We start from the raw sequence: 26,282 nt of genomic DNA, 5'->3' as shown, positions 1-26,282 counted from the left end.
AACCTGAACAGAGTCTCATCACCGTTTTGGTCAGCAAGGCAACGAGCTCTCATCCAACACACCACCAAGAGACAAAGACATTAAAGAAAACCAGAAGAGCAACTGTTCCAGCGAGAAGGAACAAAAGTGGCCACAGCCATCTGAGAACATTGTTGTTAGGAAAAGTCAAGTGGTGTTGAACAGCTGTGGTTAGCACTCAGAGAGAATGAGAAGGGCCCGCTGTGTTCTGGAGGAGGCAGCGCAGTGTGCAGTCCAATCTACGCTCACATTTTGTCTCTGCTAATCCACGAGCAGGACTGTGAATACTTATGAGCAGCTGCTGTTTCTGTCCCGCACAGCAAAAAATCCCAAAAAAAACATGTCTGAAACAGACGAGAGCAGGGACGAACACACGGGAGAACTTTTTTTAAAGTGAGCAGCCATTGCATCATTAAAGCTAGCGTGCCAGTCTCTATAATTAGATTGCTCCAGCGAAAGCTGGCGAGACTTCCTTGGCTCTGGTTAGCGTCTTTTCTCCGGAACTCCTCGCCTTGGGCCCAAATTTTAGCCTTCATTATTCTTTCCAGTTGTCCAATAAAGCCCCCCCCCCAAAAAAAAATAAATAAAAAATCAGAAATGATGTAAAAGTTTGCTTTGTTTTTTTTTCTGCACATTATTTTGCATGTTTTAATACTTGAATTGCAAACTCTGCATGGTTCACATCACCGGCCGCTGACTATTATTAAAGTGTATCTTGACTTGTAGGCTCTTTTTTGGTTGCAGCCATTAGTATCAGTTTGTGTCAGTATAGTAGAAAAAATAAAGCTGCACAGGCTTGAAACCTAAGAGAGGTAATCAATCACAGTTGATACGTCATCCATTTTTCCTGTCAAGGGTTCTGCCGAACAGCAACCTTAGCAAATTTCATTTCATGCCTTTCATACTGGCCATGTTTGCTTACTATTTGCTTATCTTTCAAGTTTCTGGAGCAGAATGCATCAACTTATCAACTTGATGAATATGATCATTTACACTTGCCAAAACACTGCTGCTCAAAATGTTTGGGGTCGCTTAGAAATGTCTTTATTTTTGAAGCACACTTCCCCCCTTTTCTATTTTAACTGATGATAAATTTTCCAAATTACAATCAGTGATTGATGGCGCCATTAATTATGAGTCATTCATTATTTTTATTGGAGTATATTCGTAGGTGTAAAGCCCCGTGTTCCACTGAAACAAATTTAAGTACCTACTGCAGCTTTCGGATGTTAAAAGGCCGATTCATCGTTTCACGAGTGTGTATGCACAGCTGAAAACTGTTCTGCTGATTACACAAGGAATACATTTGGCTACCTGAGTGTCTGGATCATTAGCCTTTATGGGTTCGATTATAGTTTCAAATTGACCTGAAAAAAGGAGCTTTCTTCTCAAATTTGTCAGAGTATTTTTGCTCTAAAAGAAAGGATACTTCTTTATTGAGGAAATTGTCACAAATAAAAGACAAAATTACGATTTTATATGATGGTGTGTACCACTCAGTCCATAGATGAGCACAAACTGGCCCTAACCAGAATAGAAAGAAGTAGGAGGCCACAGTGCAATTCTGAGCAAAAGGACAAGTGCATTAGAGAAAAAGACACCTCACAGGTCCTTAATTGGCGTTTTTATGAAAGGTTACACCAAAACAGCAGTTTTAACGTCAACAGTGGAGAGGCGACTCCAAGATGCTGCGCTTCCAGAAAAGATTTTGAAGAGAAAAAAAACGCACATGTCTTCCACTGGCTGTTTTCCCTCCTCAGACTAATTTTCACCTTTTGTTCACCTCAGATATGAGGCTTTTCCCCTTCTTTGTGAATCTTTCACAGAAGGCAAGCATCCTGGAGTCACCTTGCAGATACCATTTAAAGTGCCAGTTTGGAACCTGCGAGGCGTATGTTTCTCAGACTTCAGTCGCTGGTGTATTTTTTTTGTCTTGCTTAGTTATAATTAAAGCCAGACTGTGCTGTTCTATAGAGAGAATAATTCACTGCTGAATAAAATATGCAGCACACTTTTTATGTCTTTGAGCAATAACACGCTGATGAAATTCATAAGAAATATTTATTTTTTGCCATTTTGAGACTATGATCGAATCTTTGAAGGCTCTGGACACTCAAATAGCTAAATTAGAATAAGCTCTGAGAATTTTAAAAACACAGACTTGCTTTAGGTAACACACGGGAGTGATGTTTCCAAAAAAGGTGCACTGAACGCCTGTGTAGATATTCCTTGATTCATTTATGATCCGTGACTGATTAACAATTGATAATTACAACATTTTCAATTAATTTAACGTTGATGTGAGAGTTATTATTATTTTATGTTTCTTTACATTTCACATTTAATTAACATCAATAAAATGATCACAACGGTAGTGCGCTTTGCAGCAGTGGTATTCGTTACACACTCAGATAAGTTGTTAGGGCAACCACTCACATGGCAGCAACCTAGGGCATTTAGACATGCAGGAATGGTCAAGATGACCTGCTGATGTTCAAACTGAGCATCGGAAAGGTGATTTGAATGTGGCATGGTTGCTGATGCAAGATGGGCTGTCTGAGTATTTCAGAAACTGATCTACTCTGATTTTCCTACATAACAATCTCTAGGGTTTACAGAGAACAGTCTGAAAGATAGAAAACGTTTAGTAAGCGGTGGTTCTCTGAGTGAAAATGACTTGTTGATGTCAGAGGAGAATGGTCAAACTGAATTGAGTTCACACCAAGGCGGCAGTAACCACTTGTTACAACCCAGGTAGGCAGAAAAGCATCTCTGAATTCACAACATGACCAACTTTGAAGCTTAGGGGCTCTGGCAGCAGAAGACCACACTCCGTGCCACAGAAACAGATGTTACAATCCAAAATAAAGCTTGACTATATAAGACTGGAAAAAGCCTGGTCTGAAGATTCTTGATTTCTGATGCAAAAATTCAGAATTTGGTGTAAACAAGATGAAAACATGGGTTCATCCTATCTTGTCTCAACAGTTTAGGCTGCTGGGAGATATTTTTTTGGGCACATTTCGAGCCGTTTAACACTTTAGTAACAATTGAGCATCATTTAAACACCACGATCTACTTGAGTATTGTTTCTGACCATGAAAAGACAATGTCTCCCCCCTCTGATGGCTGCTTCCAGGAAGATAAGACACCATATCCCAAGCAGCAATCGTCTCAAACTGGTTTGTCTGTAAAATGGCCTTCACAGTCACCTGATCTCAATCCTGTAGAGCGCCTTTGGGATGTGTTGGAATGGGAGGTTCACATCATGGACGTGCAGCCAGTAAATCAGGAGCAACAGTGTGAGGCTATCATTTCAATATAGACAAAAATCTCAGAGGAAGTACATTGTTGAATCTGTACCACAGAGAATTAAGGCAGTTCTGACCCCAGCGTTGCACATTGGACAGTTTATTTCGTTCGTCTAAATCACCAAGAACTTGGCTTTGTAAGAATATGAACGTCACTCAGTTGGTGAAACATTTTGGTCAAAATCAACCTCATAATGGTGAAAAGAGAAAATACAAAAGTTCTTCATCATCATCATCATCATCATCTCTGGGCACCGCTAAAGTCTGTTTAAAATATAACAATAATTTATCCATCTGATTTTGCTGAGTGTACAGGAGACAGAACAGAGGTAATAAACCAGGAGCTGCATCACCAGCATGGCTACTAACTCTTATTTTGACAAGCTTTGATAAAATGTCTAAAAGTGTGAGGTTTTTGGGGAAAGTTTAGCAATAATGTAGTGCAATGCATATAATTTGCAACATCAAAAAGGCTTCGAATGTCGCTTATTCAATGTCGTTCTTGTTCTATACACAGATCTCGACATGTGAAGTCTCCAGTCTCGGCCAGATAAAGTAACACTCTGCCAGTTAGACATGACTAATGGCCACTGGGGAGACACGGAGTAGTGAGCTCTTTGTTTTGGGTTTCTGTTCGTGTGCGCGCGCGTGTGTGTGTGAGAGAGGAAGCTGGGTGTACGCACTGCTACGCTCGGAGTCCCAGAGAGAATGAAGCATGAATTTATCTTCAGTCTTCACAACACTTTAAAGGGTGATACTGTGGAGACTGTGCCAGTGACACAAACAAGGTCATCTGATGGCTTCCTTGAATACAGCCTTGCTTTTGTGTGACTCAGGACTGGTGTGAGTAAAGTGCTGATCCCTGCGGGGCCACTGTTTTCTTATTTTCACTGAGGATTCACTCCAAGGGCAGGCTTGAGATGCTTGGCTTGAGATGCTTGGCTATAGCAATATGTCCATGGGGATCTGTTTTACTGAAAACATTACCTACAGCTTACTGTGTTAAATATTACAACTTTACTCAGCACAATATTTGCTCGAGTGGGTGAAACCACACAGCTTTACACCCTTACTGAGGCTGCAAACTAATTTGATATTTAAACTGAGAAAACACAGCACAACTGTGACATTTGCCATCAAATATATGACTGGGAGCTTCAGGTGAAGAGTGGTATTATGCCCTGCTCTTCATCATGGATTTGGGCCATGCACTAGGCATCCAGTTGAAAATCTGTGTGTCACAAAATTCACCCTTACAAGGAAGTGCCAGTCATGTCTGTGGAATCTGATTTTGCTGAGTGTACAGGAAGAAGCAGAAGGAAAGTGCGGATAACTCACTTGGAAACGGAAACGGCAAGACAGTGGAGTCAGAAAAACAAATTAAATCTGCATCAGTAAGAAACGGAGACCATAAACCTTGTGAACAATTGCTGAGGAAGGTGGTGAGTCATGAAGATAGGGAATTGTTAAAGATGAAACCTGCTTCCAGAAACATTTGAATTGTGCATAACACCAGATGACTCATTACGACAGCTCAGCTTCCACCCCCTAAAAAAAAAAAAAAAAAAAAGAAGCCCAATTTAAAAAAAATCTCCTTACTGAGACAGAAACGGGAGGCACAGGAGTCGAGGCTCAAGGATAGAGCAAAAAGCAAAAAAACAAAAAAAAAACCCAAAAAAAAACCATAATAAGGTTGGGTTCATTAGCATGCGACTACACAAAGCTGACATCAGTCATAGCAACAGAATGAAACCTCCACCGGCTCCCTTTTCAGGTCCACTTGGCTCATCAGTCCATAGCAGCTGCAGCATTGCTCATCCTCATGGTGGACAGAGACAAATGCTGACTGATTACCGCAGATTGCCTTCGTCAATAGCAGCCACACAAACCTAGCTGTAAGCGCAGGGGACAAAATGTCACAACAGAACCGTTTTTAACGCATGCACTGCAGCTCTAAACCTTCCTGAAAACAGCTGAATATGAGAATATGTCAGTGTGATGTCCGATTGTGAGAACAGAGCAGGAAAATGTGTGGTGAATTTAAAGCAAGCTAGCGGGCATCATCCGTCCTGCCTACTACCTCTACCTAAGAGTTCCCTCACCCACACCAAAGGGAGTATTTTCAGTGTTAAGAATGCATCGAAGTGGACCGTTTCCTGCTGTGTGCTGCATCTGAGTGACCGCTTCAGTCAATGTCCCAGCTTTACTGTCCTGGCTTTGTCTCCTGAGTTTATTTGAGAAAATATCTCAAGTTTAAAACCAGGAACACATTTTCTTCGGACTCTTGGTTTGTTGACACGTGACACATATTCCAGCCAAAAGATGCATATGTAAATAAGCTTGTACTGTGCAAAAGTCTTGAGACTCCTCATTTCTTTACATGTTACTAGGAAAACGGTTAATAGGCGCGACGATTTATCAAAACATGTGCAAACACAAACTTAAATACATAATAAAAGGCAAACTTTAAGTAGTTTTCAGGAATAGTTCTCCAGGCTTCTTGAAGGACATTCAAAGCTCTTCTTTGGATGTTGGCTGTCGTTTGTTCTGTTCTCTGTCAAAATGCTTTGATAATGATGAGGTTGAAACTCTGGGGAGGCCACTTCTTCATATAAGCTTTCACTGCATTGACAGGGTGTTTGGGATAATTTTCATAGTGAAAAATAAAGCTGTTGCCAATGAGATGCTTTCTAGATGGTACTGAATTGTGGCTCAAACTCTGATCGTAGCTTTTTGCATTCCTAGATCTCCAACATAGCTCATCAGTCACCAGAACCACCGGCTGAAATGCAGCCCAAAACCACGACAGAGCCTCGATTGTCTTTTACAGGCTGTAGGCACTCGCTGTTGTACCTCTCTCCTACATACCTCAGCTTTTTCTCCGCGTTTCTCTTAGTTAAGAGTAACTTCTTGACAGCCATCCTTCTATTGATTCCATATCTGATGAGGCTTCAGTGAACAGCAGATGAACCAGCTGGAGGGCCAGATGAATCTCTCAGGTCCCATGTCTTTGCTGGATTTTGCCTTATGTCTTAAGGACATGACTTTCAAATACTGTTAATCTGCTGTAGATAATATTTTTAGACCTTCCATGTCCTCTTTTGTCCTCCACTTGTCCAGTTTCCAAGTTCTCGGCCAATAGTTCTCTGCGAATCACCTTTTTGGTGCAAAAATACTATTTTATGTCAAACTGTGTTATCTTTTTTTATATTTTTTGTGGATTCAACTAAAGAAATGGAGAAAAAAATTATATAAAAATTTTCCAACAAGCTGCTAGAAAAAAAGTGCCTAAAGACACAATTTAAAATTCTTTGCCAAGTCGTCTGTTATGCGTAGACACAACAGTGGTTCATCCCTTTAGTTCGGTGTGTTTATGAAGGAATGACTCATAGGTCAGCATTAAGTGGCTTAACTAAAAATATTCCTCTGAAAACAGTCAGGTACAAAGACTGCAGAAAGGCTGAATATGTCAAAGAAAATCTTTGAACGACTTTCAGAAATCCTGGAGAAGTATTGGTCAAGACCGCTTTAAACTTTACAAGAAAATCTGGCTCCTTGGAAACAAAATATAAAGCAATGAGGGGTAGCAAGACTTTTACACAGAAATGTATTTTATTTTAAATTGAAAAAAGAAAAAAAAAAAAAAGTCGAGTCTTCTGGCTGTTTTTCCATGTTCCATGTTAATGGCTTCCGGTAGAGCTAGACCCTAACCTTATGTTTGTTTGTCAACCCACTACAAGAAACTGTAGCTCTTTGCTGGGCGTCTTCCGCTGCTCTTTCCTGCTGAACTGTCAGATAAAGGCAAAAAAGCACCCCTAGTACAAACAGAGATAACAAATCTTAAACACACATACATCAAAAACACTGTCAAACACAAAAATCCAGTACTTTTTCCAACACTGTTTCCTTGTCAGTCCTGCTTACTTGAGAAAAGACTCCAGTTAACACACATTAATGAACAGATAACGCTCTTTTTCCAAGTTCCCTTTATTCTGAGCCCCTTCTGAAGTTTCAATGCTTTGAGGGCAATGCTTGCCTTTACATTATTTGCATTTTTCCTTGTACTTGTCTAGACTTTAATCCAAATGAAAGCTTGTGAAATATTGAAAAAAGGGAACTTTGCAGGTTTGTCTTTTGTCAGTCGTCACAGAAATCAGTAATTGAAACAACATGCAGAGCAGGTAGTCCCAAGACTTGTCTTCATGACTACAGTCCTACAATAAACCCATAATATTTACCTTGGACCGTTCTTGTTATTTTTATTAAAGTTCCTATAATTGCGCTCCAACATTATGGTATCTGCAAAGGCAATCAAAAGGAAATGAGCCTGATCAGATACAGCAACAACACACAGGACAGAAGGAGGTAAACTGCCTGTTCGGTAAGCTCGACACAACAAGAGAGTCAAACCAAATCAGAAGAAGATGTTCTCAAAGCTGAAATAAGACAAAGAACAGAGCATAACAAAGTCGCACACAAAAAGAAAATGAAGGTTTTGTTAACACCTCTGGCAGTCAACATGATCTACACGGAGTCGGCTGTTTATTATCGTGAGACTCAGAGCGAAGTCTTCTTTCTCAGTTTACAAAGGAAAAACATGTGTTCAGTTTTGTCTGCATTTCTTCTGGGAAAGTGGTTGTGACCGACAGAAACTGGAATACTATTATGCTTCTCGGGGCTCGAAGCCTCGTACTTGTCGGCACATGTAGTTAGACTGTCCTCAGCTCCTTTTCTGCTCTGTTTAATCCATCTGGAATGAGATGAGATCCACTTCACTTTCTAGTGCGTCTCACTTGAAAGCGAAGCAAGCTCATGTGCTGCCTGAAGATTAACCATCACTGCTACTCCGAGGGAAGATTAGTTCTGAGTTTGACCTTAGCTGAAGCATGGCTGTAAGACTCGTGAGGAGTATCCAGCAGGCATGAGGGACCATTAGCATGTTAATACGATGACCTCGCAGCTGAGTGCATGTGAACCTCTGGTTCTAGTTTGACACCAAAGGTCCTTTAGGGCTGTAGTGTGATGGAGAGCCACAGCCCAATTCTCTGAATTCAATTTGCACAGTCTCACTACCACCTGTCAGAGAACAAGTGAGAAGCAGAGGGGAGGACAGGGTGAAAGGAGAGGCATGTGACGGGACAGTGAGAAAAACAGCCGCAGACTGAAGCAGACAGACAGACAGACAGAAGAACGCCATGAAGGAAAATTCCCACCAGTAATCGAACGAAGAGACTGGCAGAGCAAGTGTGGGACAAAAGCAACTCTTTGCCGCAGGAGGTTGAGAATTATTCATCCGCTGAGAAGCCATTGAAAAGGAGAGAGAGGGAACAAGAGAAGGGATGAAAGGAGTGAGAGAGAGGTGAACTCAAGAGTAGCAGAGAGAAAATGACAGGAAGAAAAAAAAAAAAGATCAGGGCGAACGGGAATGAGCTCAGCTAGACTCAACATTTTGAGTCAATGTGAGGAAATTAACTGGCCTAACCGAGCAATGCGGCAGTCTGAGGACAACGTAGAGGTCTTCAGATGTTGCAGCACAAAATAAAAAATATGCACACAAAAGCACATTAGGATCTGAAAATATGGTGGCCTGGTTAATATAAAAGCCTGGGCTTTTGCTGAAACCACACACACACACACACACACCCACACACACACACACACACCCACACACACACACACACACACACACACACACACACACACCTCTGTTAAAAGCCTCAGGCACAGGTTGATACCTCTATCAAACTCTCAGTCCTCCTCCTCCCTCTCAGCAGTGAAAAACAGTCTCAAAAGAACTAAATTACACATCACACAACAGTTTCCTGATGCTAATGCGACCCTACAAACCCCTCGGCGGAAACGGCAGACACGTCCAACCCACTCAGCGTGAATGTCATTGCAACTCAAATTCATCATACGCAAAGAAGACATATTGAAAAAGAAAGTAACCTTTGATGTTTAACACAATTTTCTTCCCATGTTCCAACAAGGTTTCAAAACACTTACTTTGCCAGAAGCCATTAGTAATTATTAGTGGCGCTTTGTGCCACAAGAGGCACTGTGGGTGCTAAAAAAACACCAACCGCAATATGACGATTTGAAAAGTGGTGAGAAAAAAAAAAAACTAAAAAGATAGAAAGCAAGAGGCAGAGAAGGGAGCACACTGGCTTTTAAGTTGGTTTCCATCTTTTATGAGGTTCTTTTCCAGCAGCGATAACTTCAGCTTCCACAAGTTGGCAAAGTGTGTAGCTGTTTTTAAATCACAGGATTCACCATCGTCCACTTCTAATTAGACCATCCTAATCATCCAATTCACAAATGACCTTGGCTAATTTCGCAGATTAAACACAGTCTTAAGGTTTTTTTTATTATTATTAATCCTTTATTTATCCAGGTAAAAATGTCATTGAGATTAAAAATCTCATTTACAAGAGAGTATTTTTGGAGAGTATAAGGTTTACACAAAAGAAAAGTTGTATAAAATGTAGTGCTGTGTCATCTGATACCAAGGGCCAGTATTGCCAGTACATATACTTTGAAATTAGAGAGGCAGCTTATGCAGGGAAAGCAGTGTGTACTCATGATTAATCATCATCAGTTTATAAATTCTTAATGACCACAAGACACTGTGAGGAGGACAGCACCGTGCTGTCCTCCTCACAGTAAGAAGGTCCTGGATTCAAATCCACCAGCCTGGGTCCTTCGGTGTTTGTCCCGAAGCCTGTGCACGGTCTCCCACAGTGCACGTTAGGTTAACTGGTGATCCTAAATTGGGTGTGACTGTGAGTGTGAATGGTTCTCGGTCTCAGTGTGACCCCGAATTGGACGAGGTGAAGGAAACTGATAGACAGAGGTGTGGATTTAGGAAAAATGAGACATTTCTTCATGAGGTGACAACAGCTGCTGGTGGCAAAACTTATTCAGATCACCAGCTAGACTCTCGAGGGTTTAATTACATTGTAAATAGTGGCGATACCAGGCTGTGACTGACGATACACCTGAAACTGAAGCAAGGTTGAAAGGGCCTTAAATCTGTGTTCTTTCTGATGCCCAGCAGGGGGCGACTCCCCTGGTTGCAAAGCGACGTTGAGCTGAATAAAAGTAAATGGAAAAACCATCCTCGGCTCCCAGGATCTGTGACCTCAGTAAACACCCTCCTAATGCAGCTATGGCCTCAATAACTTAAGTTTTTTTAAAAAAAATAATAAATCGTGTTAATTACAGAAATACAGTCCCCACTAAATTCAAAAAGAAGGGAAAAGTAGGGTATACTTGACAGTGTGACTGCAGTGTCCCTTGCTTCCACTCATTGCATAAACACTGAGAAGGCATCCTCCAAAATATTTAGCTCAAGGTTATTTTTTTCCTTTAGTCCATTCAACTAAAAACAGCACACATTTGGGTATAAAAAGATTCCCTGCTGCTTAAATTGCACATCAAAATTTCACAATGTTATAGGAGTGCAATGGCTAATAAATGAAGCTCTCTTTTAATAAGAGTTTTTTATTATTTCATAAAGTCATAAAACATGTACTAGAGTTGAGAAATTATATATTAGGGAGATATGGCAGTACCTTCAAGCTTCTAGATTTCTGTACTTTACCACAGGCTGTCACACACTCGTACATTATCACCTTCAAAAATAGGCCACCTGTAATTTTGGAAGTCATGCAGAGGCATTTCTGCAGTTTTCCGAGCTTATATCAGGGACCAAGTAAATGTCTTAGATACTTTGATAAGATACCCTGTGAGAATCTTTGAAGAAAACTTAACCCAAGGGTACTTGCATCCAAGAAGCAACACCGCTATCTAACAAGGGCACCCTTCACTGAAAGAGCAAACAGATAAATAAGGAGACTCACAGGGACGATAGGAGAAGAGAGAGGCTGAGGGTAAGATGTATGAGCAGAGGAGGAAGATAAATAAAATGTCTAGTGCTGCTTCAAAGGGAATGGGGAGATACAGAAGATGAAGAAGAAAAATCTGTGTTCCATGTTACATGTAGGGAAAGAGACAGATTGCCAGAATGATCAATTAGAGGATCAAAAGTGTGCTCGATGCCAAACGAAGGATGGTGGGGAGGGAATCTGGGAGGGGGAGGGCAGTCTGAGAAAAGGTAGGACTTCAGGGATGGAGATTCGCGAAGAGGAAACCAAATAGATTTGAAAACTCGCTGACAACTAAAGCCCACGAACAGCCCAGATCCCGCTTTGAAGTGTCACCGCCCATTACACGATTAATTTGTTTGTCCGACAGTCTGGTTGAGCTCGCTCTGCATGTGACCACACATACACAGATGCAATTGAAAAGTCCAGCTGTCTAGACTTGAAGGGAAATTGGTTTGGGAAAACAGGCTGGACGCTGGAGTCCCGCGTTCAATCGGTTTCATTTCCCATTACAGGGGGATTGTCGAGAGGGAAGGCAAGTAACCATGTCGTGTCTTTGGACTTAAATGAATTCTTCCACTTGCCTTCCTGTTCAGTCTGTCTGAGCCAATTATGACCAAAGACAGACTTTCTGTTTAATGCATGATCTCTGTGAGAGGTGTCACATAAAAGACAGTTTTTCATTGCCATTGTGCCCTTTCATGTTGTTAAGTAGCCCCTTTAGCGAGAGACAGACCAGGCAACTGTGCCAAACGTGCAGTTCAATCACTGTTCAAGCTGCGACTCCTTTAAGGTTCAAATTTGTATCCACCTGCTGAAGTCTTTTAACCCAAAACAATGACCCAGATAGAGGATAACAGACTGGAGTCAATGATCAACCAGACCATACATACCAGTGTTCCAATGGCAGAAACTACACCGTGCTTCTATGTTTGCAGAAAAGCCTGCACTGGCACGCAGCAGCGTGTTTTCAATCACAAAACAACACCACTGCAAAACCACTCTTCTTTTTTTTTTCTTGTCTTGCACATAAAAAACCTTTCCAAGACTTTTGTTGCCGAGTCTTAGACACAAATCAAATAAGAGCCATTCCTTCGAACAATGTTAGACAAATTATTTTGCTGCGTGCATACTTCTCCACAAATCATATTATGCAATTAATGCTGCTTTGTCACGAGCCTGCCAAGAGGAAGACAAATCAATAAAAAGCTGTTCCAAGTCTGTGCGTGAACACTTATACTCACATAACTGGGCCATCCAACTATTTCAAATATCTTGTGTCTTCTTTGCTCAACTGCACAGCTGATAAAAACGAACTACTCCAAGTCAATGGCTCTCTCGGGACATTGTGGAAGAATCAGCGGCCAGATGCCTACTAGACTGAAATCCAGCAAACATGTGCATCAACACTCAGGGATCCTCCTCACTTTATGCCCCTGCCTTAGAGGCAGAGAGGGAGGGACGGAGAAAGGGAAAATGGCATTTTATTGCATTTCTATCTCTATAGCACAAGCACCCCCACCCACTCCTCCCCACACAGCAGTTTATAACAATGGTGCACCTCCTCCACGCTGGATTGCCTTCTCAGTCTGTTAGCCAACAAACTACCCACATCAGCCATTTTCATGCAGTCAGATAGGTGACTGCTCACTGCACTTCACACCCACTAAAGCCCATTGTTTGACTCCTCCAGTAGGTCACCGGCCCCCAGAGAGGCATGCACAAACACACAGGAGCAAGACAACACCACAAACACACGCAATCAAACCCACATTTTCCCTTCTCTTTGTTCTCTGTTATACAGAAATTAACAGAGACAAGATGCTGAAATATACATAATTCTGCACCATCCTGTTGTCAGACAATATGAGAATCACTCGTAACACCACATGACTGATCAGCTATCACCGCCCCCTTTCTTCTGCTTCATGCAAACACAAAATGTACATCCTGTTCAAAGTCCAAACTTTCCTGCAGCTCGTCCCCAGAGTCTGAAATGTTTCCTTCATCAACACAGATCTGAGTTCCAGGCAACTTCACACTGATTTCTGACTTGGTTCTGGTGACTGATTAGCTCCCCACTGGAGAACCAGGGACCAGGGGTGAGTGAAACCAGAGCTGCCGGTCCCACTAAGGGTCCCCATGTGTTGCTATAAGGTCACAGGGTCAACAGTCTGTGTGATGACCATCAGCTGGATGTCACTAGGTCCTTTTAAATGCTACACGTTTGACTCAGTGCGTCATTACGCCCGCTGCAGTCAGTTTTAAAGCTTCCACATGCCAGCTCAGATTACTTTTCTTTAACTTTTTATTTATTTATTTAAATGTTGTAAATGAGGTGGACTCTGAATAATGACACTCAAGGACTTTCAAAAGAGGAATGACTGTACAACTTAATCAAACCCGTGTAACTGTTTGAGAGTTAGTGGCAATGAGTCGGAGGTCGGAGAACGAGAAAAATCCACACTGAATATAAAAGGCGTGAAAGCAGTGAGGACTCTGAATAACGTTTTCTCCGGTGCCAAGCACCCACTTTTAAACACGATGTTGCAATAAGTCTAGATCATGATGTACGATGTCAGAATATCTCAGCTACGCAGTCGGCAGCATAAATACCACAATGTATCTGCCACACAAACGCGCAGAGTCCGGGGCGCAACGTTACACCTCATATGCGCTTCCAAGGAGTCCGTGGCCAGCGTCCAGAGCTGCAGCGCTCCCGGATCACAACGAGACATATAGACGCCAAGCCAGCGAGTGAGAGACGCACAGACACACACACAGACAGCTGGAAATACCCACAGCAATATTATTACAGCCGCTTATTATGGAGCTAAGCGCACGGAGAAGAAACGCGCAGAGCAGGTTGGGAGTACTTACCTAAAAGACAGGCAGAAGTGTGCTGTGACAGCGGTCCAAACTTTGGGATGAACTCTGTGGAGAATTGTGCTCAATACAACACGCGTCCACCGAATAATCCAAACTGACCTCCGAGAGCAGCAGCTGAGTTTAGTGAACGACCTCCACCAAAACTCAGAAAACAGCGCAATACTCCGTACGGGCTGCGCGCACCGGCTGATTTCACACCCCCAGGCTGACTTTCACTTGAGAGGAATATTTTTCAGCCTGTGGTTAATGGAGGGGGGATAATAAGATAAAGGAGGGAAAACACGCAAAGTATCTCTGCTTCTCGGACCTTCTCTGATTCTGCGTCCTCTCTCAGCCGCTCCTCCACAGTCCGGGCTCAGCAGCCGGGCCAGCAGGCGCCACCAGGTGCTCATTTACATAACTGCACCGGCTGTGTCCAATCACAGCCGCGAGCAAGGTGTCTGATTAAATATTCCAGCAGGCAACTCGACCAATCAGCGCCTCCCGTGGGAGGGCGCTGTGGCCTCAACGACGCTGTAAAATGAAATCCAAAGTGAAGTCTTCGGGGCCAGTGGGAGTTTCAGCGTTACAGCAACACAGAGATCTGGGGGATATTAGCTTACCCACGATACAGCTGCACGCAAGACAGTTTCACCTTGTTAACCCTTTGCTTGTCAGAACAGGCTTTCCTGCTGCTATGAAACTGATTTTGTTTTAAAGAAAATAAACTTGTAAACTCTTTAAATAATCTGTTCTTCCTCTTCACAGATGGTCAGGCCCATTTAATGTAGACCCAGGACTCTGCCTCAGTATTTACCTCTCTATTACAGAGTATTGGTGGTGTAACTGTATACCATTACTGGCTCTGGGCTATAATGACTCAGATTGAAGGGTTTGCAGTAAAACACAGCACTGAACTTGAATCAGGACATTTGTTGATGTGGGACCTTGAGGCAAAGCAGGAGGGAAGAGTGAATTCATGTCTGAAAAAGGGCCACATGTGTGCCCGTTTATGCTTAATAACATCAAAAAACTGAACAAGTCCGACTCAGAGAGGCTGAAACAAAGGTTGTAAAGCAGCTACAGTATGTGCTGGTACTTGCCCAAGAGTGAGAGCAGGGAAACTTTAGCTGGTGCTCAATCAGCAGGCACAGACAATAAAGGTCATTTAACAGACTCCAAGCTCCACCTTGGATAAACAGATAAAGGGAACATGGATTCTCTGCTGTCTAATGTTCCCTTGCACTTGTAGTTTAAACTTGCAAATGAGCTTTTAGTCTTGAAGAAGCTGTAAAGGCTGCGTAGATTCATACCATACAGTAAAAAAAAAAAAAACCTCAAATACTCAAAACACACAGAGAGAGAACATCTCTCCAAGCTAAAATAATAATAATAATAATAATAAATAAGCGTAAAACAGCAGTTCCTCAATCAGCCAGTTGAAGCTGGGTAAATATTGGACCCTTTTATATTGATCTGGTACCAAGTAACGACATTACCGATACTTTTAACATATAAATGCAGCTGATATATTATGAGATGAATCATCATCGATTTGAAATTCTGAACACATTTTGAAGACAACTGTGATTTTTATTTTCCACAATAATTAGTTAATACAACAAAACACACCTCTCAGCTTTTTGTGTATTTTGAAACTTGGTTTATAGGAGAGCTGTACATGTTAATGTGCCTGTCTGTAAAGCACTTTGGGTCAGCTTCTGTTGTTCAAAGTGTAGAGACTGTAGAGACTGCACAGTAAGTAGGAGAAAGGTTTTTAAAAAATGTACAAAAAGTGCGGTATATTTGTGCTTAAAAAGGCTATATTTATAGGCTATCAATAAAATAGACCTGAGAGTCAACACAAAAAGGTTCAGACATTTGTCACAGAACATGTTTGAGGTATAGTTTTTCATAAAAAAAATAAATAAAATTATTGGGCTCCATTTTGAACTTACAGAATAGAAACCAAGTATTGAACTTTATGTGCTAGTATCGATCCGATGCCAATGCCAGTGTCGCTATCGATGCTATCAATATTTGGATTCATATGCATCTCTACTGTACATTAGTCGCATGCTGATTGGTTGACAAGTCTGGTGGAAGTGACAGCGGAGTTGACCAGGAATGGGAGAAGCGTGAAAAAATAAACATTAATCTTCTCTGGGAGCTATTAGCACATGTTTTTGATACTGCCCCCATCTGACAGTAGCCGCTCTCTGCAGGTGCTAGCATTGCTGAACCATAATTTCTCAGTCTTTAAATCTGACGTCATTAGTCGTTCCCAGGTCCAAACTCTGCTTTAGGTCCCAAAGTCAAACGAACACTGTGGCATCACTGAGAGTTACAAACTGTCTAAATTCTTTCAGCTGTTCAGCTCACAGCACAACAACACAACAGCAGAGACAGCACAGACGTTAAGGCGGCGAGGCGTGATTGCGGGTGCCGCTCAGGTGCGTCCGCCTCCTCTGCAGCGGCACTGCAGACCACACCCCTCCACACACATTAACCAGGTAAAATACATATTTAGGCAGAATTTTGCAAATATCTTTTTTTTTTTTTTTAGCAGCATAGTGCTTTTTTCCAATTGTTTTTTAAAAGGCAGGTCAAGGCTCCAAAAACCCAAAGGAGATACAAGGGTGGCAGCTCACAACAGTTTTTGTTTGCTACATGGATCATTTTAGTTCAGCTGGGTGTCTTTCCTTTTGTTATATTTCTTTAAGAGTTCAAAATGTGTTAATTACATAAATAAAATGTAATTTTCTCTGTAGCACTTCATGGATTTCATAAGCAACACACCTTAGTTGTTCACACAAAGCATAAAGGTAAAAAAAACCCCAATATATACAGTGTTATCTTCATTTTAGATGGCAAAAAGTATTTGCGGCTCCCAGTGTTTTCTTTTGCGTGGAAACCGGGTCCAAATGGCTCTTTGGGTGTTAAAGGTTGCTGACCCCTGGGATAGACTCTCATGTTAAAATGGCGAATGCTACAGCCAGGATGAACATGTTCACAGCCCAGTACCAAAAGTTTTTTATTCTCTCTGGATAATCTCCCTTTAGTTTTATTTTATAAATCAACCACTTTGATGTTATTAAAGGTTCAGATCAGAGGCTTGGCAACTGTGGATTACTTTTTAATCTTTTACCTGTATGTGGTAGCTTCTGCTAAGCTAAATCTCTGCTAATTTGTAGTGGTGCTGCAATTATCTGACAAATAAAATGGCTTGCTGTGCAGTTAATTGTACCGACAGCCTGTAAAAGAAGTTCGTGCTTCTGTCTGGGTGAGGGGAAATTCTGCTATTTTATTATCCTGGTACTTAGTCATAATTAGCAGGTATAGTATGTGTGTCTGTACAGCTTGATAAACAAGCTCGTTAGTGTTAGCTTGTAATTTAACAGTCCACGCTTTTGTTCCAGTAATAATAGTAAGAAGAAGAAAAAGAAGTACCGTCATCATCCCTCCTGGCTTAAAAAACCACAATACTTACAGCCAATTTTACAAATGAGCAAACTGAACTCTTTCTAGCTCCATGATGTGAATTTCCTATTTCATCACATCCCAAAGGGTCTCTGTTGGCCTGAGATCTAGTGATTGTAGATTGTGATGTTTAAATGAAATGAACCAAAGTGGAAGCCAAGAATGTTTTTCATTTTTTCTATGTTGTTCAATTTTGATGACCTTCTGCAACTTGAAGCCTCGGTTTCCTGTTTGTAGGTAGGTTACAGGAGTGGGACAGAGTGTGGTCTTCTTCTGCTGCTGTAGCCCTTCTGCTTCAAACTGTTGTGTATTCAGAGATGTTCTTCTGCAATAGCTTGGCTGTAACCAGCTGTTGCCTTCCTACAAGCTACTTCCCTTTCTCCTCTGACCTTTAGCGTCAACAAGTCATTTTCGCCCACAGAATTGCTGCTGAATGGTTGTTTTCTCTTTTTCAGACAATTCTCTGTAAACTAGAGATGTTTGTGTGGGAAGATCCTGGTAGATCATCAGGTTCTGAAATACTACCAGCCTGTCTGGCCCCAAAAAACTATAATACATGTAAAGTCACTCAAATCGCCTTTCTTCCCCATTCTGTTGCTCGGTTTGAACTTTAACGAGTCATCTTGACCACCTGACTGATGGATTAGTTGCACTAACAAGCAGGTGTACCTAATGAAGTGGTCAGTGAGTGTATATATGATTAGATGCAGGGATTAAGATACAAATAAATGACATGAGCCTAACGTGTATGCTCACAGCCGTAAATACTTTCTAATTTCTCACTCGGCTTTCTGAACATTGCTTAATCTTGAACTTTCCTGTCTCTGCTTCATTCGTGCCACCTTTACCACCCCGTCTACCCCTCCATCCTTCCCCCTTCACCCTCACCTCCTCCCTCTCTGCTTCTGCCTCAGACTTTAGACCGGCTTTCATCTGGCCTCATTCTCTCTGCATATCATTAACATTCTCTCATCGCTTTTCAATTGAAAGCTAAAACCAAACTAAGACTCTCCTCATTCTCTGTGTTTAACGTTGAAACTTTCCACTCGCAGTTCTGTAAAGACATATCGCTAATCTTCTAAGCAGTGGTTTCTCTAAGCACAGCCACTTTATAGACTTTGTTTTTCAGTAAAGTTAAGCAAATCAAAAGGCTGGTATACTTAATCTGAAATTAAAGGGACGACAGAGGGATCACTGCGTGTATTTCTGTGCTGTTTTGCTAACCGAGTTGTAGATATTACCCGGCTGAAGAGTGCAGCAACTCCCAGCTCGCTCCCCAGAGCTGTTCACATTTCTTTTCAACCCTTTCTGTTGTGCACATCGTCCAACTGCCTCTGCTTTGTTCGTCGTCCAGGCAACTGCAAATCCCCTGGCAGAAATTATGACCTTTTTCAGCATTATTTCCTTTCTGCCCCGTGCCGCCTCTCGTTGACTCTTTTCGTGTCTCACTTCTTCTTTCACTGCTCCTTTTTATATATTTTTTCGTTCCCTCACTTATGCTCACTTCTTCCAAAGAGTTTTAGTTTGTTGTTACTAAAACGCCTCCCCCTTTCCCCCTTCCCCCCTTCGCTACTTGCTGTGAGTGAAAAGCAGTAGAGCATAAAAAGCAGGTCTGATCCTGTGAGGAATTCTCTTAGTAAGGGAGAGAGATGAACGAGGGAGGGGGGGGGGGGGGAAGAAAGGGAACAGGAGTTTGAGCTGTATCACAGTTATGAGTCAGCAAGGACAAGAAAGCGCTTCGTGCTAAAGATAAAGAAAGTGGAAAAGAATGAGTTACCCAAAACATCAGTGGTCTGTCAAGCAGAAGAAAGGGTTTTCAGGTGAAAGAAAGCTGTGTTCAAAGTTAAAAGTCTTCACTTTTTTACGAAAGGTGATTGCATTCAGTAGAAAATTACCATTTTCACCCAAAGCTTCTATTCAGCAGCAGTGACAGATGATCTATTGCCCGTCATTGTAAATATGCAGCTTGAATTTATCACCTCTCTGACATCACTTTGGTCCAAAAAACACAAACATCTGAATTAGAAATGGAAGCATTCAATTCAGAGGCATTTCATGGGAGAACACACACACACACTAACTCACAAACACACTCACTCGGGCAGCCTGTCCACCCCCTGTTGTGGTCTGACAGCTGTGCAGTGCTGCAGGATTCAGACAACACAGATCAGTTGCAGAATGCGAAGCTTGCAGTATGTTGGGAACCAGCGCTGAACCACATACCAAACATTCTACCCCCTCAAACATCTCCACCAGTGTGTTTTTCACTGGGAATATTCAAAACCGATAAATGTCTCCAATTTACAAGGGTCAACAAATCCTCCAGGAAGTTAATTTTACAACAGCATACCTCCTTTCTTCACATGCATACGTGACCACAGGCCTTTGTTTGGTTTGAACACACGTGTGTGGATGTGTGAGAGTGTGCACGCACCCCTACTTTCCCTTGATGTCTGCTTAGTGTGTCTTATCTGTGCTCAGTCAGTATCGGTGTCGCAGGCCTGCGGCAGGTTGTGTTTGATTGGCCCCTGAAGAGGATCTGCGAGCGTTGGAGGTCACGGGGTTAGCGTGCGCTCCAGGGGGAGGTTCCCGGGCGAAGGGTAAAGGTGGGCGTTGCATGTCCCAAAGCTCTCTTCTTAGGTGTCTGGTAATGGTGTAATGGAGGTTCCACAGAGATCTCATTTGTTCATTGTTGATTTCCTGCTTTCAGAATCAAGGTTGTTAATGTATTTTGTTAACGTGGCGACTTTACAGTCATGTTCTGAGCTCTAGGAGGGTGTAGCTAACACAGCGGTGCTTTTGGCTAAACGCATGTTAATATGCATTAGTTACAATTCCTAATTAGCGCAAAGCGCAGAGCTGAAGCTGAAGGGAAAATCATAATCTCACATGATTCGGGTCTCATTGTTATGGTGATAATTCATTCAAAATCACAAATGTCAACATAATGGTGGCACAGAAGGAAAGGTCATGGGGTCACCAAAGTGAGTTAGGGGTCTTTAATGGAATTTCATGGCAATCCATCCAATTTTCAGGCTGGTCCTTGAACGCACGCTGCTAAAATGACTAAAACCGTATCATTACATCGTCAGATACACCTACAGCTTTTAATCCTTTCTTTCACGCTTGAATTTTCCGTCTTCCTTTTTGAAGAATTCGACTCGCGCTTCTGAAAGGGAAACGCAGCTTACACATTTTTTTAAAAGTGCTTTTCACAGGTTCATTTCATGGCTTGCAGCAGTTTCTCTCAAAGACATGCGAGAATCTGCCGGATAAATCCGACCCTGCCTGAGGTGTCCCTGTGATCACGCAGCTGGATGTGTGTGAAATGCGATGAACTCGGTGTTGTCGGGGGAATGAGGGGAGAGAGAGAGAGGTGAGGCAGGATTGGGTTTGGAGGAGTTGGCATTGTCAAGTGTCGGATCAGGCATGTTCCAGATGACCCCTCATGCGGTCAGAGCCTCTGGAGATCCTCTCAGCTGTAGCCGTGCACTTGTGCCTCCTCTTCCTCATATCTGGAGGCGGTAGAGGTGGAGGGAGGGGGTGCAGACGCTTTTTTGGTGTCATGTTTCCTCCTCTTTAGAAAGCCCCTGCTATTCATCTGTACACACATGCACATACATCTGACAGTGTGGAGGGCTGCAGCCTCTGCTATGGCATTTGGGAGGCTCTTCCACAACTGTTGCCCTCTGTTCAGAGTGTCACCACAGCTCCTGTATTATTTTACTTCCCTTTTCCTCCCTCCTCTCCTCACCTGTCTGGGCCAGCTGAGCCTGAATGCCTCCTTTTCTTCTCCAGTCTCTTTGTGCTGCTTTCAATAACATTTCGGGAGTTGTTTATCCATGTGAGAGTCGTCTTTGTCTGCCCTCCACCCTACTGTCATTACCAATTACATGTTTAGCCCATCCACACCCCTTGTCTGTTGCTCAGACAGCAGTTTAACTTGACTGATCACCGCCTCAAAACATCAGTGCCATGTTCTCAGAGCCTTTATGAAGAGACATATAATTACAGCTATCCTTTAATTATTTTAATCAATATTCAAATTGGCCAAAGCCCCAGGGAGAAACAAAGCTCAGCTAAATCACTGCAGTCATTCTGAACACCAAGTTTGATGATCTGCCTTCCCCGTCTCCACGCCTGGATCTCAAAATTTCCCGCCCTGTTTTAAATCAGGCAGGCTGTTGCTGGCTGCTTCCAGTGAGAGTGACTGTTGTGGCTGACTGGAAGGCCCCAGAGACGGGGATGACGGGGAGGAGGTGAGGGGGGAGGACTCGGAGGGGTGCGAATGAGTGACATTGCAATGCAGTGAGAGGTGGCGCTAAAAATACCTATTGACACATGGGCTCCGACTCACAAACAGGGTCAGAGACAAACACGCCAGCCAGTAACCAAAGAGGTGTCATTCATGCATCACCGGGCAGAAACACTCATACGTACACATTAAACCACAAACTCACACACTGAATAATTAAACCGATAATGCTGCTGCCACTACTTACAGTAAAACTGGACTATTCCACAATGAATCACTCCGAGTTTGCACTGGCAGCGTTTTGTATTTTGGAGCGCTCTGAATCAAACAGAGAGCAGCCTCTTTCCACACTCGAGCACAGGTCCTCAGAACAAACAAACCCAGCTGCCATATTGTGACCCTCTACAGGAGGAAGATGGGAAAGCTGCTCTGTACACAGCGTGTTGAAGGCTTGCTGTGGCAAATATTGTTTTTGAGTTTACCCCACGCTGACATGCTGCTGGGACAGTTTGCAGAGCGTTCATCACCTGAAGAAAAGAAACGCTTGCAGCTTGATTTCTTCTCTGTGTGCAGTTAACAGAGACCTTACTGTACAACATGTTTTATGTGGTGTGAGTTCCTCTACAGCAGTTGTGTAGATTTTTTGTGAGTTCATCCACAAGGACATAAGGGGAAATTGACAAATGGATGTCAGATAGTCAATTTTACACATTTTCTGAGGCCTTGGTGTGTGTGTCATTGGGGGAAGATGCACTCAGGTCATTTTTTAACTTCATAAAAATCACCAGTAAAATAATCCTGTTATAAAGTTTATAGAGTTTATTGGCAAGTACCAAGTAAAAGTACTCATCCTGCAGACTAACAGCCCCTGTTGTTGTTACAGGGAGACTGATTTCACCCTCTTTCTATTCTGATGGTTGGTTTAGGAGATAAAATCTGAGTTTGTGAGATGACTAATGGGAGCTGGAAAGACAAATTTGTAGTTATGTCTTGTATCATTTATTCATTTTTCATATCTAAGATTGTGCTTTTGATAGATTGGATAATTTTACCTCTCTGGGCTCTGAGCAGCTACTCCAAATGCAGAGACGTTCAACCAAAGACTCTCTGCAAAGTCAACAAGAAGTCACTTTGAAATCCATTGTGTTGCAAGATGGTGCTTCATGTCGCTTCATGTCTTACAGACTCGGTTAAAGTCAGAAAATGTGGGAAAGCACAAAGAATGATATTTTGTAGGATAAACTGGGCACATCTACATCAAAGATACTAAAATTGACCGTGCAGACAGCGCTGGAGTGTGTGTACTTCACACAGTTGTTGGTTATGGCAATAGGAGGCGATGATAGGGGAAGCGGCGGAGGACATCCAATCTTCAGTGTTAAGGCCTCGCCACCCCCCACAGCGCTGCTGCAGCACCAGGATGCCGACTGGGGGACAACTGCCAGAGCTGTAAATCAGTGTGTGTGATAGAAAATGAGAAAGCATATATGTGTGTGTGTTACTACCAGTGTGGTTTCTGTATGTGAGAGAATAGTGTCGCTCTCTGATTTGTTACACAACTTCACTGAAAAGCGTAGGAAAAGGAAATTGCCTGTTGCAGGGAAAACCCCAGGAAAAAGGTAGTTCTGATCTTTTCACACTCTGATAACGCTCACAGACAGGAAATGTGTTTATAAAGGACATAACACCCACGTAATTGTGTCCTGACTTTTCTGAAGACAGTAAAGCTGAACACGGCTGGAATATCATATCGCCTGTAGACAGGCAGCTCGGTGCACCTGACTATTAACCGTAGCAAAAGGCTCTTGATGTTAATGCTGGCTTTGATAGCCCTCTAGTGACCGCAGAGGTGTACCTGCCAGCTGAGATAAAGAACTGTAATTCACCATAATGAGACTCTTTGCAGTTTGGTTGTTTCTACAGAGCCAAGTGTGGCATTTTTTTCCCCGTCTTCAACGCTAACACACTTGTGGTTCTTGTTGCTTTTTCATCATGCAAAGCTTTTTACAACTCCCCGTCCGCCCTCTATCTCACCTGTATGCGTGTATGTGTGTCTACACAGCCCAGGGGAGAGTATAAAACCAGACTAATGAATTTTTCTGCTCTGCTTATGCTCTAGCTCTCACGCGCAGCCATTTCATTATTCCCCGGTCTCGCCCAAATGTTAGCCTGGGTCACACGGAGAGCACGAGTGGGGCAAATAAGTTGAGCAGAGAGGGGGAGAAGAATCCCCACAACAACCTGATCACGTCATGAGAAAGCTTTCCAAACCAGAAAAAAAAAAAAACAGGAAGAAAGATCAAATTCAAACCACATGGGCATGATTGGCGTGACTGATGTTGGCAGCAAACACATTCAGCACAGCAGAATTTAATTAACACTTTTGAAATTTATGGCGACATGCACCAGTAAATCTGGGGTCTTTGTCTGGCTGTAATTACTGCCATACAGGTTTGAGGGCCACAACATAGTTAGAGCTCTGACTGGGGAAATTAAGGAGCTGCAAATCGGAAACAATTCCAGATGATTCCTCTACTTCCCCCCTCTGAGTTTATCTAGTCAGCAAATAGCTTCTCTTAGCACCATACAAGTTGGCACCGATTCGAAATTATGCTGAAATGAGGGGATTTCCACCCACTTCCAACCAGTAAATAATGATTATGGCACTTCTCGGCGGTGATTATCATTGTACTGTCTCAGCTTGCTCGTGAATGGTGCCCATTGGGTCATGATAAACATAATGAGATAATAGCTGCAGCCAGATTTACTCCGTCAGGAGGATTGGATGGGCGTCGAGAGTGATTTTGATTTGACAAACACTGTCAGTCCCACAAGGATGGTGACGAACGGCGCTCAAGCAGAGCATAAATCTCAAGGAAAGGTTTGAGATTTTTATCAGATGACTATGGATATCATTTTATTAGGAGCTGGCACGGATGATAATCTGTTCAACATGCTTCACAGATAATAGAAGCAGTTTTGCTGTGGTCAACGCGTGGAGCTGCAGCGTTTTTTCCACGCAAACATATCCCGCTTTATTAAACGTTGTCATGTAAGACACACAGTGGAGTGAAATTGAAAAATGGATGTACTTTGATAAACAAACAGCATTATGATGAAAGCAGACAACACGTTCCTCGGCAGCATCTTTTCACCACACTGCTGATCCTGTTCCTCGCTCTCGAGGGACCAGACCATACTCATAAAAATACTCATACTTCTTTTTTTGTTTTTATAATGAAATGTGTGATTTATTCCAGTAAAGCAAATGGTTATACTTTGACGATAACAGCAAGCAGTGCAACTATCTATTTTCCCACCTCCTACGCAGGTTAATGCAACACTGGAGTCTATCCAATCATGCACAAACCAAAACACATCTCATCCTCACTGACCCTGGAGAACAAGTTATTACCAACTTGGGCTCTTCAGATTTGCAGAACTTTATTTAAAATTCTACTCTGGGCCAGAGAGTTCTCAAAAATCTAAAATGTGTATGGATAATATGGAAAATAATGCCAATACACACATTTTGCATTTTCCTGCAGAAGATATAAACGATATACACTCAACAGCCACTTCATTCGTCATTTGTAATTAATCGATATTTGGATTACATCATTAATGCAAATACCAAATCAACCAATCACATGGCAGTAACTCCATGCATTCAGGCACGTAGACATGGTCAAGACGAACTGCTCAAGTTCAGACTTGCCAACACAATCGGGAAGAAATGTGATTTAAGGGACTTTGAATGCATCACGGTAGTTTATGACAGTTGAGCTGGTCTCTGAACACACAACACACGAAATCTTGAAACGGATGGCCTGCAGCAGCAGAAGACCACACAGGGTCCCACCGAGGCAAAAATTCACACAAAATTTCCCATCTTCTGTTGTCAACAACACTGGACAACAGAAGAATGGAAGAATGTTGCCTTTTCCAATGAGTTTCCATTGTCTGCTGTAACATTTGGATAGTAGGATCTGCAGAATCTGGCATAAACAACATGAAAGCATGGGCCATTCAAACCTTGTATCAATAGTGCAGCCTGCTGCTGGTGTAATCCTGTGGGTAGGGTGACCAGATGACTCTCTTTATGTTGGGACTACACAGCATCTTTATTCTTTATTCCCACATCTTGAGAGAAAGTCCCACACTGTGACTGCTTCTGCAGGATGTGCACTTCTAAAGTCTGTTTTTTCCTCAATATCCATGCTGGAAAGTTTTGATTTCTTTATTTTTTGTAGTTCAAAGAAGCCTAATGCCACACTCATGGGGGGAAGTTACAAGTCACCAAAAAGTCACAAGCTTTGCTTGGTGAATATGATAGAAAACGCAGCAGACAATATATTCTCAGAAATACAGTTTTTATTTTTTCAAGTTTGCACAGGGGAAAATATGGTGCGAAGTATTTGTGTGTCATAATTAGATATGGATGTGGACACATCCAAACTGTAA

The 26,282-nt window shown here is 42.4% G+C and overlaps 1 protein-coding gene across 5 annotated transcripts in view; it reads right to left on the bottom strand.

Moving 5' to 3' along the window:
• Positions 1 to 14,458, bottom strand: part of ddr1 (discoidin domain receptor tyrosine kinase 1) — a 54,917-nt gene extending 40,459 nt beyond the window's left edge. For 4 of the 5 annotated variants that reach the window (XM_080308402.1, XM_026184955.2, XM_080308403.1 and 1 more), the window contains exon 1: positions 12,460 to 12,622. In XM_080308402.1, the coding sequence (XP_080164528.1) occupies positions 12,460 to 12,461 (2 nt within the window). In that variant the 5' untranslated portion in view covers positions 12,462 to 12,622. Of the gene's footprint in view, positions 1 to 12,459; positions 12,623 to 14,095 lie in introns of those variants that run through there. The other variant, XM_026184957.2, reaches the window with a different exon arrangement.
• Positions 14,459 to 26,282: the final 11,824 nt, after the last annotated feature.

This window comes from Astatotilapia calliptera, chromosome 11, assembly GCF_964374335.1.
Source record: "Astatotilapia calliptera chromosome 11, fAstCal68.1, whole genome shotgun sequence".
Taxonomy (NCBI): domain Eukaryota; kingdom Metazoa; phylum Chordata; class Actinopteri; order Cichliformes; family Cichlidae; genus Astatotilapia; species Astatotilapia calliptera.
This window is presented reverse-complemented; position numbering and strand designations above follow the sequence as displayed.